The 15,082-nt window shown below is 32.2% G+C and overlaps 3 protein-coding genes across 3 annotated transcripts; all 3 read left to right on the plus strand.

Annotated features, from left to right (window-relative positions):
* Positions 1–3,270: 3,270 nt before the first annotated feature.
* LOC109155811 (ethylene-responsive transcription factor 1-like) lies at positions 3,271–4,246 on the plus strand. Its single transcript, XM_019303464.1, has one exon. The coding sequence runs from the start codon at positions 3,334–3,336 to the stop codon at positions 4,171–4,173; it is 840 nt and encodes a 279-aa protein (XP_019159009.1). The 5' UTR covers positions 3,271–3,333; the 3' UTR covers positions 4,174–4,246.
* A 3,131-nt stretch (positions 4,247–7,377) lies between these two features.
* On the plus strand, positions 7,378–8,318 carry LOC109155792 (ethylene-responsive transcription factor 2-like). The gene has a single exon (XM_019303441.1). It carries the CDS (start codon positions 7,448–7,450, stop codon positions 8,051–8,053), a length of 606 nt encoding a protein of 201 aa, XP_019158986.1. The 5' UTR covers positions 7,378–7,447; the 3' UTR covers positions 8,054–8,318.
* A 2,741-nt stretch (positions 8,319–11,059) lies between these two features.
* LOC109155772 (ethylene-responsive transcription factor 13-like) lies at positions 11,060–12,032 on the plus strand. The gene has a single exon (XM_019303420.1). The coding sequence runs from the start codon at positions 11,210–11,212 to the stop codon at positions 11,921–11,923; it is 714 nt and encodes a 237-aa protein (XP_019158965.1). The 5' UTR covers positions 11,060–11,209; the 3' UTR covers positions 11,924–12,032.
* The last annotated feature ends 3,050 nt before the right edge of the window (positions 12,033–15,082 follow it).

The following is a 15,082-nucleotide window of genomic DNA, read 5'->3' on the forward strand; positions in this document are numbered from 1 at the left end:
AGTTTTATATACAAAATTTACCTAAAATCTCACCGGACTAGCTAGTATGTAATTAATTATAAAAGTTTCTATAACTGTGTTAACTTTTTACTATTTTTAATTCTAAAAACTAATATTTTTATTTTAAAAAATTAACTATTTAATTATTATATTCGAATATTTTTATTATTTTATGTTTTAATATAACTTGTGAATTTTATTATTTTATTATATGTAAATAATTTAAATATTATTTTAAATTTTTTGTAATAAAATAATAAATGGTGAGCACTCGTAGTAGGTACTCGCACCCGGTGGTATAAAGTGAGTTTTGAAAAAGTCCATTCGATACGAGTCGAAAGTAGAAATGGATGAAAAAAGTATAAAGTGGGGTGGGGTGGAGATGTAGTCCTCACTGACTCGCATGCCCGACCCATGCATTGTCATCCTTAGTAACACGTGAAATGTATCTTAATTCAGGCATTCTTTTCATCCAGGTCACCTCTGGTTAGGCATGTAGTGTAATTGACCAATAGCTTGACACGTACACATATCTCTGTTGATAAAATCTCGGCATGTATCCAGGGACGGAGCCAGGACGGAACAATGCGGGGGGCCGAACTACGATTGAAGTACTAAATTAAATACATTGATATCCCGTTAACATATCTCAAAATAATCATTACATTACAAATTCAATAAAGTTTAGAATAAATTATTTATAATTGAATCTATATTAAATTATTTTGCAATATGCTTTTCAATGCACATTACTTTGCATTGTACGGTTGAAAGAATGAAAACATTCACGCATGTTTTAAAAGACTATTGATTATTTCTTGAAAAACCCTCTTCACAACATAACATAATAGCAATTGTTTTCTCAAATATATATACTACACAATTGTTACATTATTATGCATTTTAAATTAAATACAAAATTTATCACACAACCACAAATTTACATAATTAATCAAACAAATGCACTTGATATCCATGATTTAGAATCAAACAAAACAATTATTTAAGATAAACAATAGAATATGAAACAAAAATTAACCAAACAAGTAGTTATAAATAAAAATAAAAAATAAAAATTAACTTGAAAAATATGCATAGATTTTGTTAATGACAAATTATCTTATTATAACGTATATGCCGCATATATGCATGGTTCTATGCAGAGAAACTAGTAAGTAGGTTAAATGAAATTTAATTTGAATGTGAGTCAACAATATATGGAATACATAATTTGAAATAGGAGAGAACTGAAAAAGTTGAGAAGATGAAAAAATTTATAACTTTACTTGTAAGATTAATTAAGTGGAGGGGGGCCAAATATTTTGAAAAAACAACAAAATTTTAAAATTCTATATAATATTTTTTTAAAAAAATTTAATACATATATAATATTAAAAAATTTTGGGGTGGGGGAGGGGGGCCAAGACCCCCCTAAACATACACTTACCTCCGTCCCTGCATGTATCCACAATTTAGTACTACAATTATACATCTAAGTATTCATCAACCTAGAGTATTACTCTTGGATAATTAACATTATCAAACATAAAATTTGGCAATAAGAATTTCCTTAATTATCAAAGCTCAAACTATATATCCTACATATATTTAATGCTAAGGTTTCATTTGATAATTGCGTAATTACGTATGATGAAATTGTCAACACATGAAAAGAATCATAACCAAATCATTTTTTTTTTTGGTTATTTAATTGACGGGTGGCCCATCAACTAATTAACGCCTACTAGGCTGTTTCCACTCTTACATGGCTTATAAAAAAAAATCAATTCATAATTCCTTAAAAAAGAAAAAGAACTCTGTAAGAAACATCTCGATTATCATATCAGTACCACTAACGCTTGTCCTATACGTATGGCACCTGTTTTGCAAGTCCGAAACAATAAAATATTTGATAGAATATATTGTGAAACATGTGTTAAAACAGGAGCATCTCATATATTAAAATGCGTGCATACATACATAGTTTAATTTGTAATATTTGAACACGTTTAAAATTTGGTCAAATGAGTTAAGCATAAGGAACCTTCATAGTTGAGCATGTAACTATATATGTAGTGAATAAGTCGATTTACACACACATATATAAATATATAATAGTTGTATATAGCTATTTAATATGTAGCTGATGAATAATAAGTCGATGTAAAAAAAGTGTTTAGTAAATTAATTGTTTACATTTAGTTGATTGTATGTAAAATACCATATAAAGGCATAAACATTAATGCTAATTTATTAACTCTTAAATTACTTTTACAACTAAGAAAAAAGTGCAAGGAAACAACAAGGGAGATATAAATGTTAGAGATAGCAAGAGTAAAATTGTCATTTCATAATTAAGGATAATATATCTAAATAAAAACTCTACTCTTTTTAGCTTTTTCTAATTTTGACTTATTGCCCAAATAAATTAATACAGTAAGTCATTTTACAAACACGATATATAGCTGATTGACTAGTTAAATTAGCCAAACTTACAGGGTGTATTCAATGAAGACTTTTATAGTTTTCAAATTTCAAACCCCAAATGTCGAAGCCGGAAAGAGTAATGAGAATAGGACATGCCGTGCAAGAATCCTACCTTACTTTAATTAATAATAATAATCCTAAAAACATGCATAACACCCCAAACCAATTAATACTATGAAAAAAAAAAAAAAACTAACCAAATTACTAAAAAATCCCAAATAGTGCTGATCGAGGAAAAGACAAATAAAAAAATCACAACTACACATGCATCATCACAATATCCACACTTCTCATGTGAGGAAGTGTCAACGAACATTCGAACTTTAATATGTACATATATGTGTGTGTGTGCAAGAGAGAGAGAGAAATAAGCAACATGATCAATAAATGTACTTTGTGTACCAGATACAAGGCAAAAATTTTGGTGAAAAGCTCAAGTTTCGATCTACTTGATAATGTAAAAATAATTGAATAAAAATACACTGTTTCTTATTTCATAAATTAGTGAAAAAGTAATATATCCTTTAAAAATTGAATTCAATCAGTTACTTAATTTAGAGAATGCATATAGTATTCCGTGGTATATATATGATTTAATTATGTATTGTATATATTATAAATATTTGTTTGTATTATTGGAAGCCGAGAGCGTGATGAACATTTGGAATCTTCTTAGAAAATCAGAATATAATAAACAAATGTATAGGCATCTACACCTACGAAGGGGTCTATGCATATAAATAAGCAAAGACAAAACCTTTAATTTGCATCCATCAATCAACACTCATCACTACACACAAAAACAATTTTCAGAAAAACCCTAAAGATCATCAAGTTGATTGAGAAATGAATCAAGAAAATCTCTCAAGCTCCGATCTTTCCCTTCTTGAATCTATAAGCCAACATCTCCTCTATGATTCCAATTTCTCCGATATACTTTTGACCAAGAGTTCGTCCCATGACTTGATCAAGAGTTTGTCCCATGACTTGACTGATCCAGTCGATAGTCATGACTCAAGTTTTGATTTTTTCGATATATTATCGAGGATGAATTCGTCCCATGAATTGACTGATCCAGTCGATGGTCATGACTTAAGTTTCGATTTCTCTGATATGTTATTGAGGACGAATTCGTCCCATGAATGGAGTGATACAACATATAGTCATGACTCAAGTAATATTTCAGAGCCGGGGAATGAGGTGGCGAACGAGGGGCGTGCGGAGGCGCGTGGGTCACAGGCGGAGGGGGACTGGAGGAAGTACCGAGGGGTGCGGCGGCGGCCGTGGGGGAAGTTTGCGGCGGAGATAAGGGACCCAAAGCGGCGGGGATTCAGGATATGGCTAGGGACGTACGAGAAGGCGGCGGATGCGGCATTGGCTTATGACCGTGCCGCGTACAAGATGCGCGGGTCTCGGGCGGTTCTCAATTTCCCGCACCTTATCGGCAACCCCGACGCACCGGAGCCGGTTAGAGTGAAGCCTAGGAGGCGGCTGCAATCTTCGCCGGAGGCGGAGGCGGAGGCTCTCCCCACTTCGCCGCCGTCGTCATCGTCTTCTTCAGTGGAAAGCCTGCAGTCTCCGAAAAGGAGAAAGATTGAGTTAATAAACGCCGTAGCCAAAGCCAATCTCATGAACGCAATTTCTGGAATCCAATTAACTCGGACACAGTCCACTTCTAACTCCTAATTAAACAATTTTTAATTATTATTGTCATTAGTTAAGATCGGTTGAAATATTCCCCAAATTGCCATTAATTCAACGGATGATGTGATTTTTTTTTTTTTTATGTACCCAGAATTTTCAGTGTCCAATACAAAACTAATCCCCTCGTTGAATTGTAGGCACCTCAATGAAATGTCATCGTATATATGAAGCAAATATTTGTATTACATATATACTAAATTCAGTACAAGCTAGGAAATTAAATGATGTCTCAAGAAAATAATCTCTTCATTCCATGCAACTAGCTATTATTTATATGAGTTTACACCATGTCCTATTTGATAAAATAGTTAGCTTAAGAGTCAATTTGACTTGTTTGACCATTATTAGACGTTTGACTTGATTAAACAATCAATATGAGTGTTAGATTAATTAGCGTTTTTGTAATAGCTTATTGCACCAAAACACTAAAAATTCAAAAAGCTAAAGTCATTTTGTATGTAATCAGCTATCCGCTAACATCTAATTTACCAAATATATTTCTACAATCAGCTAATTATCAACTACTCAAACCCACTAATCCAATCAGTTAACAACTATTTACCAAACACCCCACAGTCGTTCTGGTGCGTGTTGCTGAGTTACGTTACGTTACAAGCTAACTTAATATGTTGAAGCTGACTCTATACAGTATAGTGTATGTTGTGCCACCGATAGATGTCAATGTATATACTAACCGTACAGTATTACACTCTAAATTGTACATCTTATTTTTATTAGTTACTCTATAATATCACGCGATAAAACATAATATACACTATTTAATTATATATTATATTCTTTAATGAGTTATGAGAATTTTCAAAGAAGCACATGAAAAAGAAGTGAAATAGGGAATTTCATAACATTTTTATAAAATGATGCTCTCCTCTCACATGTATAATTATATATATTATAGAAATTAAAGATTACACACATATATAAACAACAAATTTGAGGTAACGAGGCATGCATATGTTTACGTGTGAAGATTCCATATGTCTACACTAAGTTCACACTTCACATGCAAGTATAGTACTTTGGGTTCCTCTAATTTCATTTATATATATATATATATATATATATATATATATATATATAATTGTCAGGATCAACATTGTTTCGATAATAAGATGGTGTGCTACGTAACATACTTGCTTTTACTACATACTAAACTAAATCTATAGCTTGAATTGTAATGGAGGTATAACTTTGTTTCTTGTTTGTATCAAACGTCTAGCACTCCGTCAAAAGTTATACGGAGTAGTTATTAGTAGCAAATGCTCAACTTTATTTACTTATATTTGTGCAACAATTAGTGTCACGTTTCAATGGTAGAATGTTGAATTTGACTTTCCAAGCTTTCACCTAACGTTTATTTCGCGGCACTTGTCAGTCTTAGATACAATCAAACGTTTATCACTACACTAAAAGCTATATATCGCTAGTAGTGGAGGTGCGATTTTATTTCTTTATATATGCGTATACGTAGCAATCAATGTCACGTTTCAATGACATGATACTGAACTCACCTCTCTATGCCTCAGTCGTCTAATATTTTTTTATATATACATAACAGGTACGGTCGTGTTACATTTCATCAATTTCACCAATAAGAATATATTAGACAGTTAAACTCAACCTTCCAAACTTTTGTCCAAGAATAATTCTCATTAACCATAATTAATTAATTATCTTCAAATTTACAAAAACTTTATCTCCAATTCTCTCTCGGTCACCCTTCCCAATGTTTTGAAGTACCAATGAATGAAATTGATGAAGAACTACACGACAAACCATAAAGAAACGTTACTGGTCGTGGCTAGCGCCTATGTAGACACGCATACAATGAAACGCTAATGTTACGTTTCTAAAAATGCCACGTGCTCTATTCCTCTTTGTTCAAAACTTGTTGGCGGTGTTATTTATCTGATCTCGTCTTTTCCCAGAACAATAAGTCACCGATATGGGGATAAGGTGATATATATATATATATATATATATATATATATATATATATATATATATATATATATATATATATACCCTATCTTAAGAAATTTTTATTTTTTTTGTTTAAGAAATTTTTATTTTTTTTGTTTTGTTTTAGAAGTTTAATTAGTAGATCTCGGTATAATCGCAAGAAAAGCTTTTACAGCTCTTATATATGAGATTTGATGAAGAGAGTGAATCATAAGATATATTTACATAATTCATATGTTCCTCAATTAGTTGTCTGTCTACAAAGTTAAGTTATTAACATATATAGATTGTTCAATTAATTAATCTATATTTTGAACATAGTTGAAAAAACCCCTATGTTTTGATTTTTGAGTGGATATATTACTATATGATATACTTTTCAAACTTCTATAACTGCATAATTGACCTATATAGATTCTTTTTACCCGAACTAATAATATTTAATAAGGTTTTATCCGCGTTGTTATGACTCACCTTTGACAGAATCATATATAATTATGCATAACTAGTAATAAATAATAATAACCTTTCAAAAAAAAAAAAAAACTAATAATAATAATAATATTATAATAATAGAATTATAAAGCTCTTGCTATCATATTCTATAAATTTTCACGTGGTTGGACGGATCAAGTTTAATTTAAAGAGTCAATTAAGTACAATATCTTACTATCAAAATATAGCGTCAAGTGTTATGCAAATATAAGAAAACAAAATTGCGCTTATTAGTTATAACTTTTAGTATAGCGGTCATCGTTTGATCTGACAGTTTATTGGGTAGTGGTGACTTAGAGAGTGTCGAGCTCAACATTTTGCTATCGAACATGACGATAACTGTCAGATAGAGTATTATGTTTTTAGATATTTATTCAATTTGGACAAAAATATGTATAAAAAGTAATTTATTTATTATAGTTTAAATCTTATTTTCATTATTTAATTATCCATAACATAACTCGATCATGCATGAAAGTTATGATCTAAATATATACATATAGTAAACATTATAAATATTTGTAGGTATTCTTCGAGGAAGCTTGATGAGCATTTGGAATCTTCAAGGAAGCAAATTAATTAAATAAATTATCATATAGGCCGGTCAATAAGCTATAAACAAATGTATATGCCTCTACGCCATTGAAAGGGACAACCATCCATATATATAAGCAAACACTAGCAACCTTTGCATCCATCAACAGTCATCTATCCATCTCTTCATACAAAGAGAAAAAAAAGGGTTTTCAACTTTCAAACCTTAAAAGCTCCGAAGAATATAATGTATCAAGAAAATCTCTCAAACTCCGATCTTTTCCTTCTTGAATCCATAAGCCAACATCTCCTCAACGATTCCGACTTCTCCGATGTACTTTTTAGAATGAATCCTCACTCTGATGAATTCGAAATAATTGAGGAAAATTCACAGTCGGTGGTGGAGGGCTCCGGGCATGCGGCGGCGGACGACGGGCGTGGGGACTGGAGGAGGTACCGGGGGGTGAGGCGGAGGCGGTGGGGGAAGTTTGCGGCGGAGATAAGGGACCCGAAGCGGAGGGGGTTAAGGATATGGCTGGGGACGTACGAGAAGGCGGAGGATGCGGCGGTGGCTTACGACCGTGCGGCGTATAAGATGCGCGGGTCACGGGCGGTCCTAAATTTCCCGCACCTTATCGGCAGCCCCGACGCACCGGATCCGGTCAGAGTGAAGCCTAGGAAACGGCAGCAAACATCGCCGGAGCCTCTCCCCAGTTCGCCGTCGTCTTCCGTCGACGGCGAGTCTCCGAAAAGGAGAAAGATTGAGTTAATAAATGCCGTAGCCAAAACCAATCTCATGAACGCTATCTCTGGAATCCAATTTCGACCAACACTTCAATTGGTACTCAGATAATAAACAAAACCCAAGAAAAGCTCAGGGATTAATTTTGCCCAGAAATTTGGCCTTTTGTAGGCATGAAATCCAACTCCGATACCGTACGTCCACTTATAACTTTAAACAAATTTTAATTACTGTCATTAATATCTATTAGAAATATTTCCCCAGCAAAAGTTGTGATGGCTTTAAGTCGATCCATCTTGTTGGTTGTAATTATTGAATGCGTTGATAGTAATTATTTTTGTTTAATTGTTCTCAATCAAAATGCAGTGATCAGTTCTATGCAAGTTAAAACTCGTAATCAGTGTGAACATAGTAAACTTTGTTTTGTTCCTCACTCTAATAGTCTAGAGAGGTAAATCGTACTAAGAAGATACTATGTGATAGATCGATCAAAAAGAAGTTGACAAAAATTAAACTCGTGATTTTGTACGTTGTAGTACGAAAAACATACTCTATTCACTTGGCCAACCATTTCAGGACAACTTTATTCTTAATATTATTTATATGGTCCATGCTTATGGTTGGGGACGGCAATTTATATCGTGCACTAGCGCGCGCATTGCATTGTGCGCCGTGATGCAAAACGATGTCGTTTTACATAACTGTATAAAAAATACATAAAATTGTATAAATAAATGCACATAATTGAATAAACAAACACACATAACTGTATAAATAAATACACATAATTATATAAACAAATACACATAATCACGTCAATTCTCTACCGCGCCTCCCAAAACGACGTCGTTTTGGAAGGCGTGGGTGCACAATGCTATGTGCGCTATGGTACAGGGTATAACGATTGGTTGGGGACTCTTGCACCCTATTATGGTTTTAATACCTATTATCATGTTTATTTACTTACTTTTGTTATCTCAAATTAAAAATTCAAATCTTTTTATATATGTTTATATATATATATATATATATATATATATATAATTTTAATTTTAATTAATTAATTAATTATTTTGATTCCAATTCTTATTTACTACTAAATAAAGTGACTCTTTTTACTTAAACTCATTACCATTACAAGGCATTTGGTTCTCATTACTATTTTGATTTCAATATTTGATCCACCAAACACACCCCAATTTATAATAATTGATTTTTAAAAAAAATGCGTATAAGCCAACATTATTTTGTAATATAACTTTGATATTTAATTATAATATAACGTAAAAAAAAGACAACATATTGTTATTGTTATTAATTGTTATTGTTATTATATTATACAAATTAGAGAGTAACTAATAATATGGCATATGTTTATGTGTGCGGATTCTATGTCTCCAATAGCTCCAAAATTTCATTAATCATAGTTTATTAGCCTCAAAGTTACTTCAACTTTATCACTAATACTCTAATATGTTATAATTACAGAAATACATACTATAATAATAGTAATAATAATAATAATAATAATAATAATAATAATAATAATAATAATAATAATAATAATAATTAAACGTGGTTGTGTCAGCAATATTCATTTAAAAAAAAAAAAAAGAAAGCTTATGACAGTTGATTCCATGTGATCCCATACTGTTCCCCAGAATAATAATACAAATAATAAAATAATAACTCATCAATAATTTTACTATATGATTATATTTTTTATGTCTTCTTTATTTTTTGTTCTTATACAAATACAATGGATCTATATATTATGTCAGTGATGAGAAAATCGGATAAGTTATTAAACTTGATTTGAAATATTTTTAATTTAACTCAAAACAGTGAAAGTAATTAAGACAATAAATAGTAACAGTCATGAGATGAGAAGAGAGTAAGTGAAATGATTGCACTTAACACGGAGCAAATACACTTATTAAGGTGCATATATAACAATTATTAAGGAGTCGCGACACTTATTATAGAGCGGAGTCATTCTTGTACACTTAAACTTAATTATATGGAGCCGTTGCATTTATTAGACTAAATTAATTAGCCAATGGCTAATATAAATACTAATTAAAGATGAGATCAGAGTGTACGACCACTCACACTAATTAAGCTGATTACAGATGAGCTCTTGTTAGATTCAAATTTATTAAAAAAAATATAGTACCTCGATTGGAGAGAATAATATTTATAAATTTTATACTTGTAATAAATATCATTGAATTGGATCATTTGCATACCCATACATGCGACATACATACGATGTACGTCAAAAAATAATATCAATAATTGAACAACACATGATTAACATCACCTACTGTTTTAAACAAATATATATCTGTCATCCATAAAATTAATATATTGATGGCATATTATTATTCTTATTATATTACGTATTGTGTTTTGTTTCTATTATCCTTTTTATAAGTAAATTAGTGATAAAGGGAAGACAACAAAGTCAGGTAGCACATTTCCTCCATTTAAAAAAAAATATTTATATTTTTAAAATAATTTTCCAAGAGAATCTTATTACAGTATGTAGGGCTATCTTTTTCAATATACAAATGAATCTCGTCTCAGCCGTCGATATTATATTCTCTACCTAGTAACTAAACCTCAGTAAAAACAATGCAATCTCTTTGGGTCAAAATTAAAACCAGTGTTATTACCAAGCTAAGCTAACTTTCCGACTAATTCAGTTGAATCTCCAACCTCAAAGGTCCCCACATCCAAGTCTGACATAGCATTTAGAAGGATGTAAATCACGGTGACTCAATGACTCACCAGACAGGATTAAATACCGGTACGTATGCACAAGGGATCTGTCCACTTTGGACATAATCTTTACTGTCACTGTCGAAGTTCGAGCATTGATTTCTTCTCCTAAATACCAATGAGCTAACCCCGTACCGATAATTCTTTCTTATATATAATTATTATTAAATGATGCGTTGATAGAGACAATGAACAAAACTTATGAATGAAACCCTATTTTAAAATTTTGACCTTATAAAAGTGACTACTATACTATAACCCTAATTAAATAATGAGAATTAAATTATTCACCAACAATGAAAATATATGATGAATATACCATATATGATGCAGCCATACATACATATATACATACACATACATACACGTATATATACACACATATCTACCTAGAGCATATAGATCAGAGTGTCCCCTTGATGACTCGAAAGCCAACCCACAAATAAGAACATATAGCCTCGAGGAAATTAATAAAAGAAAAGAATGGAACCAAAAGAAGAACAAACGGAATCGCCGGAGTTGGAGTTGACATTCTCCGACGACGATCTACCGACTCTCGACATTCTCCTTAATCACTCCGAACTTTCGGATTTGCTGATGTTGTCGGACGCGAATATTGCGGGGGCATCCAATCATAGTTCTCCGTCGCCGCCGCCGAATGCAGCGCCGAAGAAAACGGCGGCAGCGGATAGTTCGTCTGCGGATTGGAAGCGGTACCGGGGCGTGAGGCGGCGGCCGTGGGGGAAATTCGCGGCGGAGATAAGGGATCCGGGGAGGAAAGGCGCGAGGATTTGGCTGGGAACGTACGAAACGCCGGAGGATGCGGCGTTGGCTTACGACCGCACCGCCTTCAAGCTGCGCGGCTCGCGAGCTCTGCTCAATTTCCCTCTCCTAATCGGATCAAACATGCCGGAACCGCATAGAGTGAAGCCCCGGCGGCGCGCGCGTTCCACGGAGCCGCCGCGCTCCTCTTCCACTTCTTCGTCACCGCCGTCGTCATCGTCATTGTTATCATCCCCACCTTCGTCATCGTCATCATTACCCCCGTCATCGCCGTCGGCGTCATTATCGGAAAACGGCGGCGCCAGAGATTCTCCGAGGAAGAGAAAAATCGATTTAATAAACGCAGTAGCAAACACCAATAGTTTGCTGGGTAGCCAAACTATGTTGAAGATGTTCAAATTGTGCAAATTCTGATCACCCCATTATTACCTTAAACTTTTATCAAGAAATGTTTGCAGGTCCTTCTTCATCAAGTATGTTGCACATATTTTACCTATGATCCATTAAGTAGAATTTGCATTTTTCACACACTTCGAATAATAGTTGTGGATTTCAATAATTTTAATTTACTGAAAAATCTACAATAGTTACTCAAATAATGCGTGATTTCAGTCAATCTCCTGATACTAATCGACAAATGACTACAGGAAAATAAATCAGTCTAGATTGTCCAATTCATAACTGATCAGTTCAAACCAAATAAGTCAATAAACAGCTTCCACAGAGAATCAAACTTGAAACCTTACAAAAATTCACAATCACTACATGAAAGTGTAATATTATATATTTCTTGGGGTGTCATCTACTAATATAACATTTTTTTTCTTAAAATAAATGTGATGATGTTACCAGAATTTACGTGGTAGATTGATATCACACAATGATAACTTAGTTGATCACAGTTGTAATTTGATCTAAAAGCTCAATCATCTATCAAACCTAAAACTACTTGACATTATAAAATTCACAAAACAACATAAATGTCACTTCAGATGTTTTTGTTTTCATCATGGCCTTTTATTTAAATAACGTTATTCCACTGTAATGGATGTGATCAACTTCCCTACTTAATTGACATCAAATCCCTTTACAAGATTATCTTCAATATTTTAATGCTCTTTGGCCATTATAGTACCGCTAGCTCATCTGTAGTCTCCTATTACTTTTTTTACGTGATTATATATATATATATATATATATATATATATATATATAATCGCGTTAAGGTGAGAACTTCTATTTTCAATATTCATTATTTTTATTTTTACTATTTGGTATATTGTAGAATTTTATTTATTATATATTATAGTTAATTTGTTCATATCACCAAACATGTGGCGATATATAGTAATATGATTCTGAATTAATAAGGACACAAACAAATATTTGGGTGGTGATATGCTGAAAGAGAATCTAGTTACATGCGTCTTACAAAGTACAAAGATAAACATTATAGTATAGTAATTGTCATTTGTCACATCCATTTGAGGATTCGTGTCACAATTAATTAATATGGAATTATTTAACAAATTTAAATTAAAAAATGGACAATGCATATATAATTAATTAGACTATGTCGTAATATTTTGGAAGCATTTGGCGACAAGAGGAGAGCTGTTAGCTATGGAGTGGAGTTGGCAGAAATTAAAATAAATTTTTGAAAAACATTTTTTTAATAGAAAGTTCATCTAGTTAAAATTTTGAGACCAGGACTATGTGGTCCAATGGTACCCGGGTTGGACTTCCATTTGGAAGATTATGAGTTTGAGCCTCAATGGAGGTGTTATTGGTTCTTTGTGTTTCAGTAGGTTGAGAAAGTATATGAACAGATACTACAATGTAATAGAGCCAGTAATTTTCAAAAAAAAAAAAAAAGTTAAAATTTTGAGAAATAAAATTTCAAAGTAAAAGGTCATTCAAAAAAAGAGGATAATGGCAATATTTCATTATGGTAAAAATCGTTTTGAAAAGTTGTTCACTTGTTCATCAAATAATCGTGAATATAAAAATAATAAATAAATAAATAAAAAGACGTAAAGTGCCCTTTACTCCACTGGTATGTTTATTGATATACTCCAATTATTGAAGCAGTTGGACAATTAATGATCAAACATTATTAGACTAAAAAATAATCTTATCTTATGTACTATTTTTGACTTTTGTATTATTAGAATTTTAAAGAATGAACCATGTTCCAATAAATAATTAGTCATTTGCATCTTCTGGTTGGTGCAAAAGTAAAATACAATAAAATAAAATGTAACGTTTGTCAACATATCTGTTGTGAGAAATGCCTGTTACCCTTCTCAACTTGAATCGATCACTTATGAATATTTATGTTAGTTCATTTCATTATAGTTCTTTACCGATTAAGTTACAAGGAGAGCTTCATCGAGGATGTCTTGCGCATAGCAACTGCAAAATTTTCTATATATCAAAGTTACATAATATTGTTTTTTTTTTTTTTTTTTAGTGTGTCGCTCTAATTTCTTTGTTTTTATCCTTTTGTTAAATAAATTTTCACACTTCAAAAAATTGAAATAATGTTAAAGTCTCAAATTTAAGGCACTATATTTGGGAGAAGAGACCAAGGTTTGAACCTCGGCAATGACACTGCGGAAATTATATTTAAAGTAGACAAATCCCTTGTGCGCACAGGCATTTGACCCTGTCTGCTGAGTCATTGAGTCACGTGATTTACATCCTCTTAATGCTCTGTCAGGTCTGAGTTGGGGGAAGAAAAGTGCATTATTCTTATGATGCAATGGTATATATTAGTCATTAAAAAAATATAAACTAACAAAAATAATAAATTTGACAGATATATAGATACATTATTAATACAATTTGTATGTATAGATAACAAAATTGGGGAATAGGCCTAGTGATTGGAGAAGTTTGGACAATTTTAAGTCCAATAAAACCCTAAATAGTTCCTGGAGTTTGATTTAATGATAGTTGAACCCATATCATTTTGATAGGTAGCTGTGGAACCGTGTCTATCTTGGAGTTTCAAAACTGTTCATAATTATGAATATATAGTTCGATAATTATGAACAGAGAGTTGTGAACATAATTATGAATATATAGTTCTGTAATGACGAATATAGAGATTCAATAATTGTGGATATGAAGTTCAAAAATTATGAATATATAGTTTTATAATTATGAACATATAGTTCAGTAATTATGAATATAGAGTTCTGTAATTGTGAATATAGAGTTCAATAATTATGAATATGAAATTTAAAAATTATGAATGAATATAAAGCCGTGTCCACTTGCAAGGTGGACCCGGTTCCACAGCATATAACGATTCATTTTGATAGACCCAACAGAATGTCCAAGTCCAACATGGAGGCCTATTAAAGATCTCAATTGACCTTATGAGAGTCTGATCCCAGAAAATTCAACATACAAGCTCTTCATTTGTATATACATACAAACAAATTGGGGCCTCGAAGATGGACTGGGCATCAGAGGACTTGGAATTTGAGGAAGAAGCCCATCAAAAGAGCCCATGAAAACTTAATGCAATTGTTATACCATGGACCAGTATTCATATTGCGTTGT

This window comes from Ipomoea nil, unplaced genomic scaffold (genome assembly GCF_001879475.1).
Source record: "Ipomoea nil cultivar Tokyo-kokei standard unplaced genomic scaffold, Asagao_1.1 scaffold2704, whole genome shotgun sequence".
NCBI lineage: Eukaryota > Viridiplantae > Streptophyta > Magnoliopsida > Solanales > Convolvulaceae > Ipomoea > Ipomoea nil.